Consider the following 23838-nt stretch of genomic DNA (forward strand, 5'->3'; position numbering starts at 1 on the left):
GCTAAAGTATAATTAACCTCATATCAAGGTTACAGGCAGCAACAAACCTTTTAAAAGTGATCTTAATTTACCATAATAATACGACACAATTGCCAAACCAGATTGATCACTTTAAGCTAGACTCTACCTTCCTCGATCAGTGTTTGTTGATTGGTGGTTTCCATAAATAAGTACGAAGCTTCGCTGCGTCTGGTCAGAGGGAATAACTGAATGTTTTCTGAGTGATTATCTTCACGCCTCTTCACGCGCTTAACAAGCGCTGTTAAATTAACAGTTTGTGCTTATAAAGCATTAATTACAGTAACACCCACAGAAGAACAAGATATTAATCGGCGTGGTTCCTTTTTTGTTTTGCTTGAAATATCATTTCCTGACTGTGGATATCCTGCACCACACTCCGTCATATCTGATGTGTCTGTTGACTGGAACTTCAGATGAGTCAAGTTTTCAGGTTAGAAGATCAAATATGGCAGTCTTTCCTATAATTACCATTGATTAAACCGACAGTTAATTACTTCAATGCTGGCCTTAAATAGGGGGAATGGGTTTGACATGACGGTATGCATGTGGGACACTAAAACCCGTATTCAGTATTGGGTTATACTATAAAATACAACATTTTTTGTTCTGGTTAGACCTTGTACATCCTGTCTGATAGTAGCAGAACGTCTTACTTTGTCTTTGAAACAAATGAACTGTTCTCAGTGCTTAACTTGTGCATCCTGATCCACATCTATATTTGTAGAGTCCAGCAACCAAACTCTTCAGATTAGTCTGATGTGTAGGAAAATATGAAATCTAGCACTTTTTCCAGTTGTAAATTACTAATGTTTGCAGTGCAATCAGATCAGATCAGAATCACATTACATTCGTCTTAAGTTAAGAAGTACAGTAATGCTAAATTTGAAACCATGCTGGGCAACTGTGTAACCACAGTAGCAGGGCTTAAATTCACACCAATCAAATTGACTACAATATGTATGAATTAGGGAATTAAGGACTTTTGCAAAAGTCATTGAAAAGTGGTTCCACAACTTTGACATTTGACACAATAGCAATTATCCACGGCAAGTTTGTAGATTAATATCAAATGTATTTTTCTTATGTCTAAGGTGTGTTGACTGTCAAGGATCAGTAACGTGTGCTTTGCTATTGTGCACCACACTGTGTTCACTGCAGCTGAATCAAATAAGTGTTGAGCCACACGTGAATAAGAATATGATAAACAAGGTAATAAATGTTTATTATGCTTATTTAATGTATTTGTGAATCTTTAAATGGTAAATGGTAAATGGCCTGTATTTTGTATAGCGCTTTTCTAGTCCCTAAGGACCCCAAAGCGCTTTACACAACCTGTCATCCACCCATTCACACACTGGTGATGGCAAGCTACAATGTAGCCACAGCCACCCTGGGGCGCACTGACAGAGGCGAGGCTGCCGGACACTGGCGCCACCGGGCCCTCTGACCACCACCAGTAGGCAACGGGTGAAGTGTCTTGCCCAAGGACACAACGACCAAGACTGTCCAAGCCGGGGCTCGAACCGGCAACCTTCCGATTACAAGGCGAACTCCCAACTCTTGAGCCACGATTAAAGAAGCAATAACGTTTTAACTTTGAATTGAAGCAAGTTGCCCTCTGAAGTGTGTGTGTATGGCATGTGGGTGGCGTGTGCATGCTTGTGTTCAAGAGCTTACAAGAGAGGCCTGTTTGAAGAGCTGATAAAGCTACGCTGATAAGTGTGCGCTGACACTGTGCACGGTCCCGTCTGTCAACTCAGCAAACACAGATTATGCTCAAACACAGATGAGGATGTGGAGCACATGCATAGGTGAGTTTGCACTGTACCGTAAACATGGCTGCTTTTGCATATTGACCACAGCAGGGAAATTAAGCTCTTCTAAATAGAGCTCAGTGTGAGCAGTAGGCCTGGAAGGGTGAAAATACATTTTTGTTGTTGTGACTTTTCACAGCAAGGTGCTAAAACTGCGGTGACAATCAGCATGATGTAAACGTTTACCTTTAAATATATCCCACTTTTGAAAAGCCTAAAATAAAGACATTCTTAGCCTCGCTATTGTCATATGGCAAAGTCAGTCCATTAATCTGCGTCACCCCACCACACTGCTCGACTCGAAATATCTCAGCAACTGCTGGATAGATTATCCTGATATTTTATAAGGAAATGTGTGGTGCTGTTGCAGTGAAGTGCACACGCAGTGATCCCCTGATTTTTCACTTCATCATCATCAAACTGTGGTCTGTCTATGCTCCACTTTTCTGTCTTTTTTCCCCCTTACCCCAAAGAGCAGATGCCTGTCCCTCTCTGACTACAGTTCCACTGAGTTCAACTTCAAGTTCACTTTATTTGTCATTCCAGCTGTATTAAAACACACTGGGATAAATTTGTGTTTCTCCCAGTCTGAGTGCAAAATTGCTAAACTGAAAACCACTCCAAACAAGATAGACTTCTACAATAAAGAGACAGTACAAGGTCATACAGTGCAACCAATGCTGGAGGTCTTCCTGTTAAAATGGACATTTTGCTCCCCACTGTTGCCAAGTATTTGCTCATATACGATTGCCTGAGTGTTGGAGTTCTTCCTCTAATATTCTATGATCTATGAACTGGCACTATACAGATAAAAATGAAGTTAAATTGATAGATAACCGTAATTTGTGTGATTCTTTGGGCTAGTATCAAATATTCCATATGACTTACCATTTAGAGTGAATGAGCCAACTTAAACTAACATATTAAACATGACAAGCATGCTTTCTTTGCATTAGTATGGTAGCAATTCCATGTTGGAACAATCACACTCAGGCGCCTAGCACGAAAAATCATTTATTTGATCTAATTCAAACAAATAGTGGTAAAAATACACTGAATCACAAGTAAACATGTACAGTGACTTATTTCCCAGTGTCCAAACAGTCTGGAATAAAAGAAAGGCAAAAAAAAATAAAATAAGTGAATGAACGACAAGTAACTTGAAATGTTGCTTGTATTCCACCATCTACACTAAAGATGAGTTTGTTTGGAGTGTGTTGTCGAGTCACTTTTTAAAGTAGTGTCTAAGTGGTCTAGAGCATTGCTTATTCAGCTCAGTTTCAAGGTTTCATTGTGTGCTTTTGAAGCAGCGAGACACTGTCGCTTGAATTGCCTGAATTGCCTCTTTGTTTAATTTCATTCATCGCTGAACAGATCTGCGATGTGGGCGGTGATTTAGAAAAGCCGCGCTAATTGTGTAGGCCACCATATGCCGTATTTACAGAGTGTGATCTTTTATCATTGACTCTCTACATTGTCAGACTTTTGTCCTACAACTATGAACGCATCTCATGTTGCTTGCCTGCACACTTCTGTGCTGACTGTGTAGCATTGTCTGGCACACGATTGTAGTGGGATCCATCTAAATCACTTCACATAGATATATAATCATACTCACGCACACACAAACTTTTGATTGATGAAAAATGCACTGCTTTAAAGAAATTTGAGCCTATATAAAACGATAAGCTGCTGACAAACCGTGAGAAAGCATAAAAACTGTGTCTATACCAAGTTTGTGCAGCTGTTAAACAAACTGGAAAAAACGGGCAGCTTATAAAAATACATCCAACCTATTGCTTTCTTTTCACCATCAATTAACACATTGAATGGAAGCGCCACCTGGTGTCTGTCTTCCCTCACTGCAAAGGAGGGAAGCCAGCAGCTTATAAAAAAGCTTAGCGTTTCTATTTTGCTGTGATTTGGGCTGCTGTGAGCTCACTCAGCTGCTACACGCTCAGCTATGCCTCGGATCCATAAAGCATGTATCTGGATGGATATATGTGAATAAATCTGATTGCAGTTTCTTCCTCTCGACTGACAGTCCAAAACAGCATGTTGCGAGAACTGATGCTTTTACCTTGTGTATTCCCAAAGCCTTCTAAATTTTGCAGCCGAACAACCAAATGATATGAATTATAAATCGTTTCAGTGGGAGAGATTTCGTCGGTAATGTCTTTGAAGGCTCACAAAGGAAACAGGCACGATTCCTGATTTTTGGTGTTTACTCAAAAGAAATCACACAAAACAATGACAATGAGAGACAGGCCTAAAAGAATGAGAAGAAGATTACACTTTAAAGGAAATGCCCATGTGGTCTGCAGCCGTGGTTGAGGTAACACTAGTATCAGTTTGGATGGCTGAAAAGGCCACGTGTTATTATGGGTTTTTGCATTGGATAAACAGAAAATCACCAGAGATGTTCAAATAAAAATAGTTTGTATAATGAACATTGTATAGTAAAATACAGAGTCCAGTACAGTTTACAGTAGGGTAGTGGAATTACAACTAAATGTGGTACAGGGACATTTGAAAACACAACAGGAGCACCATTCCCTCTTCCATTGTACTAATATAAACGTATTCTGATTTTAGGACATTTAACCTGGTGGATAGGTGAGTAGAGGCCATAAGAACACAGCACTGCAGATCGCACTGAATTTTCAGACATTGCACACAAAAGACGCAGCGTTTAATATCGTTGGAAGAGTAGAGTCACTGCCAGCAAATTTTCTCTGATGAAAAGCAGAGCCAATAAATAATATACAAACTTGAAAGATGTGAGATAGAATGTCTCTCAGTTTTCATTCAGATATCTTGTGAGATTATACGAGCCTAAATATTCTGTCTGCTTGGTACATCATAAAGACACAAACAAGCACTAATAAATAAACTTAAGTACTTCTGATTCGGGTCTTCCAGTTTCTCTAGTTCGTGGTACATTTCTCTGTCTTCCCAGCCACCATCTGCCTCCTCCTGCACCCTTCTCCTCCATCTCACTGTCTCCTCCAGCGGTTTTTGGGCTTCTCCTCACATGCAGGGCCCTCACAGGTACCAGGGAGGGGAGGCGGCGGTGTTGTTGCAGCTTTCGCAGGGGCGGGTGCATCTGTCCTCTTGCTAACGCTGCCGAGCAGAGCCGGGAGCTCGTGTGAAATGGCTTTCTCGAGCTTCTCCAGCAGGCAGCCTCCAGTCCAGCTGCAGTGATAGGAGAGCTGCTTGAAGTTGGAAATCGGGTTGACCCCGAAGAAGTCCTGGTAGGCCTCCTTGTCTGGCAGGTCGAATTTGCTGACATTGGTCTTAGCCAGAATGGACTTGAAGATGTAATACTTGTCGGGGTCATTGACAATGTCTTGGAACACCTCATGGGGGTCACCAAACCAGCCCAGCTTATCGTAGTAGGTCTGGAGGTAGCGATCCACCAGCAGAGTGTGGATGCGCACACGGATGGCGTGCTGCCGAATGAATGCGATCTTGTTCTCCATCTGATTTTCAATCACCTGCAAGGGAGGAGGAAGAGAAACGAGAGAGAGCGGGTGATACAAAACAGATAAAAGGACCAAACCGAAACAATGAATTATAGATTACTAGCACGAACGTGTGCTTTGATTGCAATGATACCATCATGAAGTCCAGTAGTACTGAACCAACAAGTAGACTTCTGAAAAAGTCTGAAAGCTCATACCCAACATCAGTCCACTTAATATGACATATGTACTGCTCTCAGTAAAACACAACCTCCTCTCTGTAATCACACTGGTTTAAGCTGTATTTCGGTAATTCTTTTGCATCTGTGCTGCCACACTTCTCACTTAAAAGATTTGCTGCTACTTTTTGCTTCCAGTGTTTCAAAAGCCCCCACTTCTACTCCAGCATCCACCTGAAAGCTAATTCCAGTTTAATCCTGCTTATTAAACTAATGAGTCAACAAAAACTGCTGTAGAAGTTGCACCTGGTTGAGGTCCTCCAGCAGTGAGATCTCCTCCTTCATAAACAGCTCCCGGCTGGTGTCTGGAGCATAGGCGTAAGGCCAGAAGGAGCTGACGTACACTCGAGGAGGTTCGGTGACATTGATGAGCGGTGCCATGCTCCAGAAAAGGGCTCCATAGACCCTCATCAGGTTCTGGGTCGAGAGGCTGTCTGCCTTGTTGAGGATGAGGCGGATCTGTGATTCACGGCCCTTCATCTGCCGAAAGAGCATCTCCAGCTCACCTCCCACATCCAGTTTAGTAGGATCAAAGACCAGGAAGATGAGATCAGCCCGATCAATGAACCACTGGCACACCTCATTGTATGGGTATCCTGAAGGAAAAAGAGGACAATTTATGTGTGTTTTAGAGTCAGAAAGCTTCAAGGAAACCTCTCATTGCACCCAGAAGATAAACCAATCAGCATGCTTTTTATTAACAGCTATTCTTTGTTTTCTGTGAAAGGCTTACTTAAAAAAAATCATAAAAAACAAATAACTAGCAGAAAATATAGGTTTAATAAAGAGTGTAGATATCCGATAGTGCTGTATACTGATTTAATCCAACTCTCTCTATAAACCAGTGTGGAAATGTCATTGTAGTGGATCACCCCAGTAATACCAGCCTGCAGTTAAATTTTACATGTCTAATTAGAGAATTAGAACAAAAACATTAAATATTTCATCAACTGCTGCACTAATAGAAGAAATGTGACCATCACCTCTTTCCTGCTGCTTTCGGTTTTCAATGATGCCCGGTGTGTCGACTATGGTGACCCTCTCCAGCAGCTTGTGTGGCATCTCAATGCCGACCAGTCGCTCCAGAAAGTTCTGGCCGAACTTCTCTAGAGGCGAGAAAGGCCTCGAGCTATCTGCCGCCATGACGATGCCCTCTACACTCCGAAACTTCTCGCCGTGCATTATGACAGTGTACTCGGAGGTAGTGGGTTCAGCACCTGTTGAAATGATGGAAAAGGAAATGCTTTATTAATTTGATTAATTAATTTGTAATAATAACTTGTTAATGCAAAATAACTCCAACATATAATTTTAGTACTAAAACAAAATGCTTGTCTAATGTTTAATGACTGTAAAAATAAACTATTGTTTAAATGTTTAACTAAACTTTGAGCCTTATTTGTAAAATGTTACTAGACAAATGTGTTCTTAACATGTTTAAAAGAAGGGATAAAACTTTTGGTAGATATTCAGGGTTGTTTTATTTGTGTCATACGGGCCAAAGTGGCAATGAACCTTCCTTAATAATGAAATAATATATAATATGTTATATAGTCTGAGGACGTGTTGAAACTGAAAACATCGCATCCAGGACAACATAATCGACTTTCTGGGATTTCCTCACCTGGATTATTGAGCATGCATCAAGCTATTATTATTACTATTAATACTATTCTGTTTATTTACACTGTTACATTATAGCTTCAAGTCAAGATGAAGCTGTCACTGACAAACTAACAATCATGCTGTATCTGTATGAACCTGTGTAGAGTTGCTGGGGGGTGCCATGAAGACCCAGCAGATAGTTGATCATAGAGGACTTGCCAACGCTCCAGGGTCCCAGAAACAAAACCATGGGCTTGGATGTGACCTCGCCCTCTGAGTATGTGAGAGCCAGACATAAAAAAGAAGGATGAAGAAAAAAGGAACAAAGACATAGACAAAGAAGTCATTAAACACATCAAACCCTCCTCTTTCTTGTTTTTGAAAAACTTAAACTATGCTACTGTTTAACTACTGTTTTTTTTTTTAAACATCTTTCCCTCCTCGGGTGCTTACTAGAGCTAATCCTGGTTTTTGTCATTTTTCAGGCTTGCTTCCAGAACAAAATGACTGGCTGTGCTTCAGAAGCTAGTGAGGGTGACCTCTGCCTTTACAGCTTGCTAGCATCACCCTTTGAAAAAACCACTTCAACATATTGATATATTGATATATGTTGAAGTGTCAAAACTCATCACTAAGGGTACAGGAAAGGTCACCAAATGTTCTCTTTTTTGGGGAAAGAGTTAACAGTAAATCCACAGCTGCAGCCATCCTGCTCATGTCACCACACCACACACTGGTTGTTTGGTTTGCCAGTATACAGTGGGTATGCACCCCTGACACTTTAATTCAGAGCAACCCAGGTCAGCAAAGACTTTCAAGAATGCTAGAAAGTTTTGAAGGTGACCACTTAAAGTTTTGGTAAATCCCTCTGATTATTCTTTTGTGGCGTCCTTGTCTTTAAATTAAAACCTCCCGTTGGACAAAGGAAATACCAAAATGAATGGGGACATTTAATTCAAAGCACATTTATTCTCCCCTCAGAAAATAAACTTAGAAAACAAAGCATAGAATCTCTTAATATAAAAGACCTTAATGGTACACTTTGTGATATATACTCACCAATGTAAAAAATAATAATAACAATAATAAATGAAACTACCTTTGAATTGATTGTAATTGTGTACTTCCATTCTGGAACACAAGGTGTCCCAGAATCACATGGCACAGTGTGAAGTCTTGATCCTGCTCCTTAGCATAAATACTCCATGCCCTGAAGTGCTATGGAACAAAGTTGCAGTGCTCCTGGCCCACACAATGTTCCCTTTAAATTTCAGCAGACAGAGTCCTTATTGTGCTTCTCTGTGTGCCTGGTTTGATTAATGTCACATCTTGGCTTCATATTCATTTATAATTATGACTTTATTTGTACTTCAGTGTTGCTGTGCTGTTCCATTTCGTTAAACCAGGCACTGTGTACATGTGAACTGATAAAGGAATGTGGGTAGGGTGTGCTGCTTTGGTTTTACACACCACAGTAAACGGCTGGAAAAGCAATGTGTTGAAGTCGTGTCGTACGCTTTCTGTTTCTTTTGACAAGTTACCAGAACTGTGGCTTCTGACTGACATTCACAGCAACAGTATTTCTGTGACAGGGAAGCATGTGAAATTCTGATTTCTAATGGCCTGAAATTAAGAGTGAACTTTATAACACAAGAGGCCGCTGCTGAAGTTAAAAATAGACGTGAAGAGATCATGACCAACAGTTTCTTCCCATGTTGCTAATGTGGACCTGTAAAACCTGTTTGTGACTGTACAGACAAACTGTTAGTGCTTTGGTAAGGGCAGTTAAACTCCGCAGGAAGCTAAATCACCTGTGACTTCATGCTGCCTGAGCTCATTGTACTTGAAGGCTTGCTCTACTGGCTTGACGGCCTTGTGGTAGATGTTCAGCAGCGTCTTCACGGCACCTGGAGGGGAGTAAAGGAAAGACAACCTGGACAGTTGGGATGGTTATGTAAAAGAGCATTACGAATGCTCTTACTACCCTTACTGACGACACCAATTGCTCCTGCTGTATGTGATGAATCGGCTTCCTAAAGTTCACTGAATGGATCTGAGGTGATTAGGGGCTGGCTTTGCTCAGCTCTTTGGCCTCACCGCAACAAAACAATCTAGCTCAACAGAACAGAGGGGCTTTTTGTGCCGGGGACAGAGTTAGGAATTTTCACTGATTAATCACCTTCCCTTAAGACACGTCTGCGCGCGCACACACACACACACACACACACACACACACACACACACACACACACACACACACACACACACAAAGGCCTCAGGACCCAGACATCGGGAAGCAATTTTCAGAATAGTTTCTGCAGAAAAAAAACTCCAAAATTGTTTCAAACTTCCTTTCATATGCATGCAGAAAAGCATCTGTTTTTTTTTTCCACTGACAAAGTAGCTGTAAACATTCTCCTGCATTTTTTCAGTACATGACTCCAGGTGTTATTTCTGCAGCAAAAGTCTGAAAGATGTTTGAAACAGTGTGCAGCGTAGCAAATGCGCTCACTGAAGAACCAGCTTTTTATTGAGAGGATGTGTTTTATGGGAGTTTTAAAGAGGGGGCTTCTTAACCGCCGCTGTTCCTTCCTTACCTGAGAACTCTGCTGACGGTTCAGCAGACGCCAGTCGCAGCGTATCCTCAATGTGGGAACGGTTCCTCAGTGCCACGCTTAATGTCTCTCCTTCTGTGCATTTAAATTGGAAGAACCAACTGTTTCGGTTAACACGTGACAATTAACATGGAAAAACAGGCACACGGTGACAGCAAGTAATCGAATTTAAACAAACTTTTTAAGTTAAACTCTGTGGACACCGAGAAGCTGAAAGATCTGGGTCTGCTCCGAAGGCCTACTCAATCACCGACCCCCACTCCCGCACTTCGCCCACAATGGATGCGCCTCAAGCGGTGTGAGAGGAAGCAGAAGAGGGGTAAGCGCGGTGGCATCCGAGCTAGGCTAGCGGCTAGCCCACACAAACCCGCCATCCCCTCTATCGTTCTGGCCAACGTACGCTCGCTAGAAAATAAACTGGACGACATCCGACTGCTACGTTCATCTCAAAGGAATGTAAAGGACTGCTGTGCTTTTGTGTTCACGGAAACATGGCTCAGCGACAGTGTCCCGGACCGCGCCATTCAGCTCGACCAGCTAACATGCTACCGTGCTGACAGAGTCATCGTCGCGGGAGGTAAGACCCGCGGGGGAGGACTTTGTGTTTACATCAATGATGCCTGGTGTCGCGATGCTGTTGCGGTCTGCAAACACTGCTCACCAGTGCTGGAGTTAATGGTTATTAAGTGCCGGCCATTCTATCTACCGAGGGAATATACAGCCATACTCCTGTGCGCTGTGTACATCCCTCCCTCCTCCAATGTCAACAACAGGAATGAGGCACTGAATGAACTGTACCAGCACATCAGTGAGCAGCAGACAGCCCATCCTGATGCTTTTCTCATCCTGGCTGGGGATTTCAATCATGCAGACTTAAAGTGCGTGTTTCCAAAAATGCAACAACACATAGACTTTCCAACAAGGGGAAATAACACACTGGACTTTGTTTACACCACCCAGAGAGGAGCTTACAAAGCTTTTCCCCTCCCCCACCTCGGCGCCTCAGACCATATCACTGTCATGCTAATGCCTGCTTACAGACCGCTCGTTAAAGTGACCAAACCGGTTCGTAAGCGGATACAAGTGTGGCCAGAGGGGTCTTCAGAGGCTCTACAGGACTGCTTTAATACTACAGACTGGAACATGTTTAAGCAGGCTGCCACCTATAACAACACCACTGACCTCCAGGAGTACGCAGAGACTGTTACTGCCTACATCAACAAGTGTATCGAGGATGTAACAGTCACGAAAACCATAACTGTCCGGGCCAATCAAAAACCATGGATGACAGGAGAGGTCTACAGGCTGCTGAAAGCTCGGAATGTTGCCTTCAGAGTTGGAGACGAGGCAAGCCTGAGGACAGCTAGGGCCAACCTTTCCCGTGGCATCAGAGAGGCTAAGAGACAGTACTCCAGGAAAATATCTCATCACTTCAAAGACAGCAGAGACTCACGGAGCCTGTGGCGAGGCATTCAGACCATCACAGATTACAAGCCCCCACCACAGACCTGTGATAGCACTATCCCCCTGCTGAACGAGCTGAACACTTTCTTTGCTCGCTTTGAAGTCCAAAACAGCACCACTGCACAGAAGACCCCACCCCCTCCTGGTGACCAGGTGATGACTCTGTCACCGGACAGCGTGAGGAGATCCCTCAGCAGGATCAATGCACGTAAAGCTCCGGGTCCTGACAACATTCCTGGTCGTGTACTGAGAGACTGTGCAGTGGAACTCACTGATGTCTTCACAGACATCTTCAACATATCACTCATCCAGGCTGTCGTCCCCACATGTTTTAAAGCCACCACAATCATTCCGGTTCCAAAAAAGTCCTCTCCCTCCTGCTTTAATGACTACCGTCCTGTTGCACTTACTCCCATCCTGATGAAGTGCTTCGAACGACTAGTCATGCAACACATCAAGACTGTCCTGCCCCCCTCCCTGGATCCCTTCCAGTTTGCCTATCGGCCCAACCGCTCAACCGATGATGCCATCTCCACTGCACTCCACTCGGCACTCACACACCTGGACAAAAATGACTCATATGTTCGAATGCTGTTCATAGATTTCAGTTCAGCATTCAACACCATAATCCCCCAACAGCTCATTCAAAAACTGGTCCAGCTGGGGCTCAACACCTCACTGTGCAACTGGCTGTTGGATTTCCTCACCGGAAGACCTCAAGCAGTACGGGTTGGCAGTAATACATCCAGCACCATCATTTTAAACACGGGGGCCCCGCAGGGATGTGTGCTGAGCCCCCTCCTCTTCACTCTGCTGACCCATGACTGCACTCCATCATACAGCTCCAACCTCTTCATCAAGTTTGCGGACGACACAACGGTGGTGGGTCTCATTAGCAACAGGGATGAGACCGACTACAGAAGTGAGGTGAGACGCCTGGCCACGTGGTGTGCTGACAACAATCTCTCTCTGAATGTGGAGAAGACGAAGGAGATTGTTGTGGACTTCAGGAGAATGCACACCCAACATGCTCCTCTGACCATTGACGGAGCGTCTGTGGAGAGAGTGAGCAGCACCAAGTTCTTGGGTGTGCACATCACAGAGGATCTCTCCTGGACGTACAACACCACAGCACTGGCCAAGAAATCACAGCAGCGTCTCTTCTTTCTCCGCAAACTAAGAAGAGCAGGAGCACCAGCCCCCATCATGTACACTTTCTACAGAGGCACCATCGAGAGCATCCTGTCGAGCTGCATCACTGTGTGGTTTGGAGCCTGCAATGCGTCCTGTCATAGGACCCTCCAACGCATAGTGAGAGCTGCAGAGAGGATCATTGGTGTCTCTCTCCCCTCCCTCCAGGACATTTACAGCACCCGTCTCACTAAAAAAGCCCTTTGCATAGCGGCTGATCCCACACACCCAATGCAAAGCTTCTTCAAGCTGCTGCCGTCGGGGAGGAGACTGCGGAGTCTCCAGGCCAGGACCAGCAGGCTGAAGGACAGCTTCATCCATCAGGCTGTCAGGAAGCTTAACTCCCTCCCGATTCTGCCCCCTCTCCCCTCTCTCCTCCACGGTCTCACTGAACTCTGTCACACACACACAAACACACACACTCTCTGACTCACTCACTGGCCTGCACCAGTTACCAGTCACTTTGTGGAGCATTGGACTGCCATTACCTCATAAGACTTTGCTGTTACACTTTCTCTTACCGTACACTACTAAATCTCCATTTGCACTATTTGCCTATTTGCACTACTCTGCCTGGTTTACACTCAATGTCACTTACCCATTATATTGTATATTGTATAGCTTCCTTGTTATATGTAAAATTGTATTTATTTAAATTTTTACTTTTTAATTATTTTACTTGCATTTTTTTAAATCACTTTTATATTTAAATATATTTAAATGTTCATTTGCTATTTATCTAGGGATTGAAGAGTAACGCAATTTCTATTCTCCGTATGTCCTGTACATGTGGAAGAATCGACAAATAAAGTTGACTTTGACTTTGACTTTGACTTTGAATTTTATCTGTGAAAAATATACACAACTGCTGACATGGTGGGAAAACAAACGTGGACTCAATGTAAAATGTCCTAAATTGTTATGTCATGCTGTTATATATCTATCTGTCTATTCCTTTCCACAGCTACTCCCGGCTGTTTATTTCTGTACCAGAGATTGTTTCTGATTCCTCTTTAACTACACACAGTGTCATATTCTGGGGATTTGGCATGTGAACAAAAGAAAGAGAGAAGCCGGATACCATAGACCTTTGCTGTCATTTCATGACCTGTCTCAGTTAAATGCCCAGTGACACAAATATCTCATTACCAAACAGAATTTATGTCATAAGGCACATTTTATATACACAAAACACAAAACACAATGTCTTTATTAAAGTTGCGACAGACCAATAAGCTGCCAAATAAGCAAATTGCACATTACAGCGTTTGTAAAAAAATAAAAATAAAAATCTTTTCATCTCCTCAAAGCTTGGGTTGTTTTCATTTATCAATAGATTCTTTTCTGGGTGCTCCACCGAACATTTCCAAAGGGTAAGCATGAAATGTTCCAGTGAGGCGTTCTTTAAATTAAGGGACTCATTTTTTAATTTTTATTTCCTTCTTGTCAGAAGCTCGATGAGAAAATCAGTAGGCATGTCATAGTAAGCGACTCCAAGGCTGAAAAATGAAGCCAGAGCACAAGTGCCAAATATGGCAGGTCCTTAAGTGGCCACTTGAGTCTGCCTCTAAAAGTGAGCCAATGTGAAAAGAGGCCAACTTACAGTGAAATGAATGTGTTTACAATGGGTTAAAAATGTTAGTCTTGTAGATAATTTACCCATTCGTAACAAAAGTAAAACTTTTACATTTTTCAAATATATTTTTTTGGCTTTTTAGCCTTTGTTGCAGTAGGACAACCGGAGAGAGACCAGAGGTGAGATTCAATCACAGGCCTTCAGCTTTAACCTTATGAACAGTATGAAGACTTAAAGTTTAGTAACCGGAAGCTTTGATTGACAGGTGGTTGTTACCAGAAACTTTTAAAGCAGTTTTAATGTAATTATCCGACTGGCTTGCTGTGTGGCCAGCAACCCACAGAGTCTGTGGAATATTTCGGTTTTGCAGTCATGTGACTGCTAACCATGTGAGAGTAACTTGTTTGCCATTTTAGATGTGTGACCCTGTAAGGTTAAGTGAATAAGGTCCCAGTCAGACCATCTGGCAACCATCGGTCATGTGGGGATAATTTATATTCCCTGACCTGCAAAAACTCTCACCAACTACTATCTGACTTTCAACAACAAAACGGAAACAGAAAATGTGCCTTCAGCAACTCCCAACTATTGTGTGCATGATTTCACTTGAGAAACTGGTGCCAAAGAAGACAAAAAAAGTCACATGGATGCCATAAAACTTCAAAATACTGCTCCTCAAACCAATGGATGGTACCACAATGCCTATAGTCACCATCTACATACGATTTTAGGTCTGAAAGCTAAAAAGCTACAGCTATGAAATGACTAGAAGATCAGCTTAGCACAAAGACTGAAAACAGATATAGCTACACTGGTTATATAAAAAATTATCTCCCTAATATCACCCATAAGGTTCACTGACTAAAACCATAAATAATGTTTGTTTTATGCTTGCAAGCGAACAAAGTCTAAAAACCACATGTCGTTGCTTGCATTGGGTTCAGTTTCTCTCCCAGCTGGCTGCACTTTCATATTTAGTCTGAAAATATGAGATTTTTGTCAGGGTTCTCATCTAATATTTACAAGCAGGCAAAGATACAGGTCTTTTTCATTTAGGATTAAAAAAAGACAGCATGCACCCCACCAAACATGATGAATGAACAAATTAATGAAGTGGGATCAGAGTAAGAGATTGGAATCCCTGTAGGACTTTGCCTTCCTCTTTTATAGTAGGTGTCAACACCCGGATACCAGATAATGACATGCTTCCTTAATCACAGAAGCACCAGCTGGATGGGGACAGATTTTCTGTAACACGATCCCTCCAAGTCTACTTGCAGGTCAGAATGAAGACAAGACATTTAGCTCTGGTTTCAGCAAAAACATACAAGTCACCTTGCTCTTCTTCAAAAAACTCCCTCAAACAAATAGATTTTCTATAAAAGCTGAGCTTAAACATCTGATATACAAATCGTAGGGACATCATGTTTTTGTACCTTTGGATTTAGACTGTGAAGGCTCCTCTGGAGTCACCTCCTCCACTGCCTCTACTGTAATTTCCTCAGTTACATCCTGCACTCCTGCTTCCTCAACCGACTGTGGTGTTATCTCCTCTGTAACAGCTTCTGGGTGAACCTGTGGAGTGACTCCTGGCTCTTGTTGCTTTTCTAAAATCACTCCAGCCGGAGACTCTGCAGTGACTTCTGGTTCAGGTTCAGTCTCTAAACTATCTGCTGATACTGTTTTTGGTTCTTCTATCAGTTCTGGCTCCGTTTCCTCAGACTCAGGGTTGGTTTCAGGAACCACCTCTGGTTCCTCTTGTGATTCTGATTCGGTCAATTCGACCGCCTCCCTCTCAGCTGCATCCTCCACATCTGTATCGTCTTGCAGGACTGTTTTCACAGTTTTCATTTCTACAGAAGCTTCCTCTGTTTCTTCCTGTACGTCTTCATCTTCTGATTCCTCAGTCTCTTTAACCGCATCTTCTCCATCAGTATCCTTAGGTTCAATCCCTTCTTCCTCCTGGGATATTCCATTTTTGGCTTCTTCCTCGTCTTCCTCAGCCACAGCCAAAGTCTCCTCCTCATCTTCAGGAATAGGTGGATCATCTACTGTCTCCTCAGCTTCTTCATCTGATGTCACTTCTTCTTCATCTTCTTCTTCACTTGCTGCCACCTCGGTGGAAGAATCCTCTTGTGGTGCTTCCTCTTCCTCCTTATCCTCTGAGGAGGATGGGTCTTTTTCAGCATCTGCAGTCGATGGGGCTTTGCAGGGATGGCACACGGCCCTCTCTGGGGCTGGGGTGTCGTTGGAGGAGCTCTGGCTGGAATGCTCCTCTGATGTGTCACAGCCACAGGAAAAGAGGTCTCCCTCTGGCCGCTGGAGCTTCAGACGCATCCGAGGATCCTCATCTTGGACAGAGGAGTCTGTCAGGAGATCTGAAACGAGAGGGAAATATGATTTTACAAAAGTTTACCTTTCAGCATGACAGAAACCTTTGAAATATCTCTGACAGCAAAATTTTGTAAAGAAAGAGAAGTGATTGTTCTTGAAGTCATTGTCATCTCAGACTTTAAAAAGATGCAATGAAATGCCTCACATTTCATAGTCAAAAATCACTGTTATGCAATTCACTTCAAGTAGAGATGTACAGACAAGTCACCCTTGTTTGCTACGTCAGCGTTCGACCTGCATTCAATCAGGATGCTTGAACAGAGCAGATCACAGGTTTATCACCTCTTGGATTTCTGACTCAGATTTCAGTTCCTTGACTGGTGGAATGAAGGAATGGACTATTTAAGGCTACAAACACTGGACAGTGGCAGAGGACGCCAAACAGAAATGAATTCATGTAAGGGTACACATTTTTGCTCATGTGGTGTTTTTAATTAACATGAAATTTCTGGCCAAAAGTGTGAATGAATAAATAATTTCCTTTATTTCCTGATTTTCAAATAAATTCTATTATATTATCATTAATAAGGACAAATAGAAGCATCACTTGATTAGTACTGAATCAAAAACTGTGATGTATGCCATTCAAATCTTCTGTTTGGATGATTAGGCAGCGGAAGAAAACTGATAACCTGACAGGCTGCAGCAAGACCAGGTATATAAAAAAACAAGGACTATTTGCAACTGTAGAAGAGACCAAGAAACATGCTGTTTAACCCACACATTGCCTTTTCCCACTAAATGTTTTCTTAACTTTAAAGCCAAAGATTTGTTCAGTGATTGATGATAAAATGGTTTAAATGTTTCTCACAGGTCAATATGACATTATTAGCAGAGACTACACCAAGTTGCTCGCACCCGTTCAGGTAAACAGACATCAGCATTGTTCTACAGTTACCGTGGCGTCGAAACAATCATACCTATAAACAAGCTTCTCCCTCTACATTACACTACATACATGTGCGTGAGATACGCTTCACTACCACAGTGACCAGAGAGCACAAGGCCACGACCTCTGTTTAATTATAACTGCGTGTGAGGAGGAACGCACATTGATACAACGTGTGATGTGAGGGAGTTAAATACATGTCTACGGGTCATGTAATGGATGAAGACTAATAGCCTCAGGCAGCTGTCATGGTTATTAGATTGTCCTACGCTGATAAGTAATTTGTGATAATTTCATTTACATTTTTGCACAAAATACTTCCAACATAAATGTATTTAAATTCTACTAATTTAATCCAGTGCATGAATTATTTTGCTCGATAAACTTTCTTTGGTTAGACTCACAATCTAAAGCTTTATATTTCAGTTTCACTGTCACGGCTTACTGGGACACTTGATGAAATGAAATCATTATTACCCAAACTTGTTTCACTTGCGCTGTTCCTGTTTTGACAAGTTAAAAGGCTGCTGGGGGAAAAACTGTAACAACAGCATAAAATCCACAACACAGGAAACTTTCTCTGTTTTGCTGTATCAGGATTGGCTAGTTCCAAACCTCTGAATCAGTGTGCACATCCAAGATTAGTTCATGAAAGAAAATCCAGATGCTGAGTGAGCCAAACTATCAGGTTAGTATCAATGCAGATGCCTTTCCATTTCGTCTCTGTGGGCAAAGAGTAGTGCAGCTATCGGCTACTTTCTGTCTAAAAGGTGGATGTGAAAGTAACCAGTAGCTCCCTCCTAGTCAGGTATACTTGGACTTTAAGCTTTGATTTATGTTTTCTTTACCCTATTTTAAGACCTTGAATCAAACACCACACATGAACTTTATTCTCATGATGCTGCTTATCACCTCTTGGAAGCTTCATTAGCTTATTACCTACTGAGCTGCTGTCAGCATCTGTGACCAGAGAAGGTTTCTAATCCCACAGGATCCTCAGTGTTCACGAACTATAAAGGTTATAATTTAAAATGTTTTGGACACTATGTGCTGGAACTCAGTCCATTCATACAAGTGAAAACAACAAGATTTGTTTCACTGGTCCATCGCTAAACATGGCTTTAATGGACAACCTGTCCAATCCTCAGCTCTAACACACAAAAAGACAGAAAATCCCACAAACAATTCCTTTCTAAGCAGAAGAGTCTTTTGACTTTATCACACTTTCTGAGCGCGATTAGCATCAGAGAGACAGCATTTGGATGTGAAGATGCTTCCTCGCTGTTACTGAAGGCGGCTAAGTCATGCTTGTCCAGACTCTGTCATTTTGGGTGTAACAAGACTAATAAAACACATCTTGGCCAGACTTAAGTGCACGATGGGTGTCAGCAAATGAGTGACTCAAAGAGAGGGGATTAGTGAGAGGAAAAGTGAGGAGGGTGTATGGTTCAGAGATTCTGATCAAGCTTGGGGGAGGTCTGGATGCCGTCCATAGACATGTTGTTACAGCATTGTCTGCATTGTAACATGAACAGCAGCAGGCGCTGCAATCCTGAGTTTAGTTAGTGAATGAAGGTTTCCAGAGTTAAATGACATTTCACACCAAGGTCATTGTTTAAAGATCATTCACTAATTATGTAATACAAAACAGATTAAATATCCGCTGTTTTTGTCATCTGATCAATTATCAAAGCGTATGTACCAAACATTTATTTGAAATCCTTGATATGCTAATTTAGTGGAAGGCTCTTTATCACACTAACTGCTGAAAGTGCATGTTTAAAGAACCTGGTATTTACATGTAGTTTTTAAACTTGCAAACATTGCAGCGACGCTGTCTGAACTTCATGCACACGCTATTCTCGAAACTGCTGGTCTCAAGATCACATCAAGCAGGGAGATCATTTTCTGCTGTGCTAGTTGCCAGCAGTGGCCAAATTAAATTAAAGTTAACATAATTAAAAATGGGAATGACGTGCCAGTGTGAAAGAAAAAAAAAAAAAAAGAGACATAGTATGTGTGAAAATAATCCCCTGTGCTTTCAGAGACACAGCTTTCCAATATAAAAAAACATTTAGAAGAAACCCAAATAAGTGTTTTTCTCATTTTTATAGCATTTTTTACAGCATAGCTGTGAGAACGGTAAAAAGGGTCTGCTGCTGGTCTGCTGTACATATTAGATGGATGTAGCCACTTTTATGATACCCATGGGTTTGTGAAGTCCTCTGCTGAAACCTCAAACTCATCATTTTGATTCAGTTTCTGAAACCAGGCTTGACGAGCAAGGGTTGCATCACCTACTCATATACACTTGATGTACAGCAGGGGTGGGCAACTCCAGGCCTCGAGGGCTGGTGTCCTGCAGGTTTTAGATGTGTCCTTGATTCAACACAGCTGATTTAGTGACCTCCTCAACACGTCTTGAAGTTCTCCAGAGGCCTGGTAATGAACTAATCATGTGATTCAGGTGTGTTGATCCAGGGTGAGATCTAAAACCTGCAGGACACCGGCCCTCGAGGCCTGGAGTTGCCCACCCCTGATGTACAGGGTAGCTATGAGCTAAAAGTTACTGTTGTTGTATTTATTTTACTTTAGATAAAAAGTGAGCATCATGAAAAAAATGTAAAAGATTTCCGACCATAAACTCATCAGCAAAGGTGGCCTCAGTCTCACAGACCAGCTGGCGACCATCTGATAGAGAAAAATGTACAGAAACCAGTCACAAACAAAGTGGAAAAAAAAAACTTTCCTTGTGATTGCTTTGGCTGCTAGCAGATTGCCTGTAGGCGATGCTGGCTGGTCTGCAAACACCTACTAACTACTAGCTGGGTGGTAGCAAAACTTCAATAAGCGTGATGCAAACTTGAAATAGAGCATATTCACCTTCAAGTAAAAGTTGTGCCTTAGTACTATAGGCTAGACGTTTTAAAAGGTTCAACTTTTACTTTGAAAGCAAATGGTCTCCATTTCCAGTTCGTATTGTGCTTTTCACAGTTTCACTACCACTTGCTTGCAAGACAAACCAGAGTCTTTCATGGAAGCTCACTGCGGAAACCTGCTACAGACAAGAGCAATCGCAAGGAGGTTTTGCAATTTTCACCATGTGATTGCCAGGAACCTCTGTCAACCACTCCCCAAATGGTCTTTTCTTTGGATACTGATGGTTAGCCACACAAATATAAAGAATGGTCTTTGTGACTGGAGCCTTACTAAGGTCATGAATACAGTGATCAGTGGTCCAGAACAAAATATATGGGATTTAGAAATAAAGCTTCTTTTGTGTTAATCTTAGCAAGCTAATGTGCTATTGTGATATTAGTATATTAAAAACAATAATTTAATAGATAATGATTCAGTTTGTAAAGCTATCAAAATCAAGGAGCAATGTGCTCCTGATCCCTGCACCGCCGGCTGCTGCAGTGGAGCCTGGGCAGACCGTGGTGTTGTGGGGATAGAGTGGGACAGGTGCCTGGGTGCTGGATGGTACAACTTTGAGACAGAAATAGTGACACAATGAGTCAGAGGGTGAAAAGAAGGAGGGATAATTCCACTCCTATTTTCAGGAAGTGTGACGCTCTTCTTCTCCATGTGATTCTCATGAGGCAGGCCTGCATCTGTGCTGCACTATTACACGCAGCCCCTGCAACAGTGTGCAGCGGCACAAAGCTCTTTTTAAAGACCAAGAACAATAAAAGCATCAGTGGTGAGATCAATGACATGCAGCTATGTATTGCACTTTGAGCATAACAACCACAGTTATTCGCATACAGGATGGAAGGACTGTTAAATTTTGGGTCGATATGTGTGTTTTTCTTTTGTTCTTCTTCATTCGAGTCCTGACATTGGCAAATGCCATCTTATATGCTAGAAGGCCACCAGCAGTTAACAAGTACTTAAATACATCATTTAGCATCATCTTTAAACAGTTAATTAAATACAGTCATTTAACCCTCCAAAGACAGCGTGCTTTCTGTTAGCAACTCTATCACCACAGTTTATTTTCATTCACCTCGACTTTTAATGCCCCATTATGTAATTTTAAACAGCCCAACTGTTGGGCTTCTCGGCTCAGGTCTTATATTCCCTGTGCCGAGCTTCTCGTGCCTGTTTTAGAAGGAACATCCTGACTGGACAGCGCTGACTGGAATGACAGATTAGCGGCTCTGCAGAGTGGGAGTGGTGAAGCTTTATTGAGACATTAAATCAAGTACTGACTGTCTGTGCTCATGTATGACTTTATGATGAGTGAGTCACTGTATGTGACTATTTACACAGCGCAAATATGTGAGCATTTCTGAAAGAGAGATATACTGATCCCCGGCTTTGGTGACTACAGTATCTGATGACGACTTTGTGACACCTGACTACAGCAGCTTGTAGGGGCCAAAATGAAGCAATGCAAGGGCAGACAAGGGTGTTCCTGGCTTCAACTTTAGTAAAGAAATCAATTAAAAACAACTATAACGTTCTGAAACAACTTTCGCAACAAGTTTGATTAAGTGTCATGCCTATATCTGTAAATCCTTACTCGGGCACCGCACGGTGCTGTTAATGCAGATGATTTGTATTTGTATTTTCAATCACTGCGTTTACTTTGGATGCAGAAGAGAACGTGATTCTTTGGAGAATGTCCAAGTTACTCTGTCAGTGCTGTCACTGTGTTACTCTGGAGGGCACAGAGAATAAGCAGCAGGCAGGACAGTTTCCATCAGCTGGAGTCACACCTCAGCCCTGACATTTCCACTTACACAACCAAAAATTCTGCACTGCACCACAGAAGCATATAGTACACACCTAAGAGTCAAACCTGAGAATGCATTCAGTTAGCAGTGACCCCATTATAGTTTCATGGCTCAAATCATGATAATAATAAATAAAGACTATTAAAAAATATTTAAAATTTCCATTTGTTGTTTGTTATCATTTCAGTTTCCAGCAAGATGTGCAAAAACCCACATGCTTAAAGACACAGGCAAAATACACCTATAGCCATCTAAATGTATTGGATCAGCTGGTCCATTTCAAACATGCCTGCTTGAATTACACACCCATCAAGCGGTTTTACAAAACTTAGACATTTTGACAAAATCCCAGCTTCAACCCTCCACCGTACCTGCAGCAGACAAGGCCAGAAGAGACAGCAAGCAGCACACAGACACCACAGACTTCATTTTGGCTGCCAGGGACCTGCCGCTCATCTCCCTCAGCTATATATACTGCTCTAGCTGAAGGTCAGAGGGCATGCCAGTGAAGGGGGGGGCAGCAGCTGCACCCGTGTCAGCCATTGTGTGTCAGAGCAGCTGCCAGTTCTAATCGGGAATGTTGAGAGAAGAGGGAGACTAAGTGATCATGTTGTGCTTTGGTTTGCAGGCTGTATAAAAGCACCTCGGAAAACTGAAAAAGAAAAATTCAGAAGCTTTACATTTTAATGAGACAAGTTTTTTTTGAGTCACATTTATAGTGCAGCAGTAATGCCTTTCATTTGCTTCATTGCTTTAGCTCAGATTAAAAAAACACTGAATGGATTACCATGGGTTTGGGGGCAAAAAGTAAGTGGCCACTTTATTAGGTACAGTCATGGAGGTCCTAGAAACATTCCTCTGGGATTTTGGAAACTTTTGTTTCTGAACATCGCTCTACTGGATTGATTTCTGGAGACTGTGGTGCACATTTGACTGCAGTGAACTCATTATGATGCCCAAGAAACTAGTTTGACATCATTTGAGCTCTGTGTATGGTGTTTTTCCTGTTGGTAGCAGTCATCAGATGACTGGTACACTGTGGTTAGAAAGGGATGGACACGGTTGGCATCAACAATGATTTAAACAGCACTCAATTGGTATTAAGGCGTCCAAAGTGTGCCAAGCAAATATCCCCACACCGTTTTACACCCCCACCAGATTGAGCTGCTGATAGAAGGCAAGGTGAATCCAGGGTTTCATGTTGTTTACACACAAATCCTGACTGTCATCCAGCTGACATAGACCTTGAGACTCAGACCAGGAAACATTGTTCCAATTTTCGTGAAGCTGTAACTGTAGCCTTGGTTTTCTGTTCTTACATGACAAGAGTGGGATCCAGTGTGGTCTTCTGCTACTGTAGCCCATCTGCTTCTAGGTTCAATGTGTTGTATGATCAGAGATGCTCTTCTGCATACCCTGCTTCTAACAAGTGGCTTTTCAAGTTACTGCTCTTCAAAGCAGTCTGGCCATCTTCTGACATCAATGGGGCATTTCTGCACAGAGAACTGACACTCACTGGATTTTATCCTCTGTCAAACTATCCCCTGTAAACCCTGCAGATGGTTGTGTGGCAAAATCTCAGAAATACTGAAATACTCAGACGAGCCAATCTGCCACTAATAACCAACCCCTAAAAGTTGTGTCAAAATTAATATAATTCATTTTAACTTAAACATTCAGAAAAGCCACTCAGATTCACTGACTTCCTTCAAATAGACTACAAAGCTCTTGTACACTACGCATCTTTTAATGGTGCTATAAAGTTACTTTAATAGAATGACAAATACTACTGTCCTACTACAAATACGTAGCGGACTGCATTTA

The 23838-nt window shown here is 42.3% G+C and overlaps 1 protein-coding gene across 2 annotated transcripts; it reads right to left on the reverse strand.

Annotated features, from left to right (window-relative positions):
* Positions 1 to 2932: 2932 nt before the first annotated feature.
* srla (sarcalumenin a) lies at positions 2933 to 22489 on the reverse strand. 2 transcript variants are annotated; one of them, XM_085410398.1, is made up of 8 exons: positions 22386 to 22489; positions 15426 to 16367; positions 9741 to 9830; positions 8955 to 9050; positions 7300 to 7416; positions 6522 to 6755; positions 5785 to 6134; positions 2933 to 5332 (listed from the first exon to the last, which is right to left on the reverse strand). In XM_085410398.1, the coding sequence occupies exons 1-8, from the start codon at positions 22468 to 22470 to the stop codon at positions 4832 to 4834; spliced, it is 2415 nt and encodes an 804-aa protein (XP_085266524.1). In that variant the 5' UTR covers positions 22471 to 22489; the 3' UTR covers positions 2933 to 4831. The 2 variants fall into 2 exon arrangements, with proteins under 2 accessions (XP_085266524.1, XP_085266523.1); XM_085410397.1 differs by having other exon boundaries at positions 2935 to 5332; positions 9741 to 9833.
* Between the last annotated feature and the right edge of the window lie 1349 nt (positions 22490 to 23838).

Source organism: Rhamphochromis longiceps, linkage group LG6 (genome assembly GCF_057381845.1).
Source record: "Rhamphochromis longiceps isolate RC_006_pf linkage group LG6, R_longiceps_female_GT1.1, whole genome shotgun sequence".
Lineage (NCBI taxonomy): Eukaryota > Metazoa > Chordata > Actinopteri > Cichliformes > Cichlidae > Rhamphochromis > Rhamphochromis longiceps.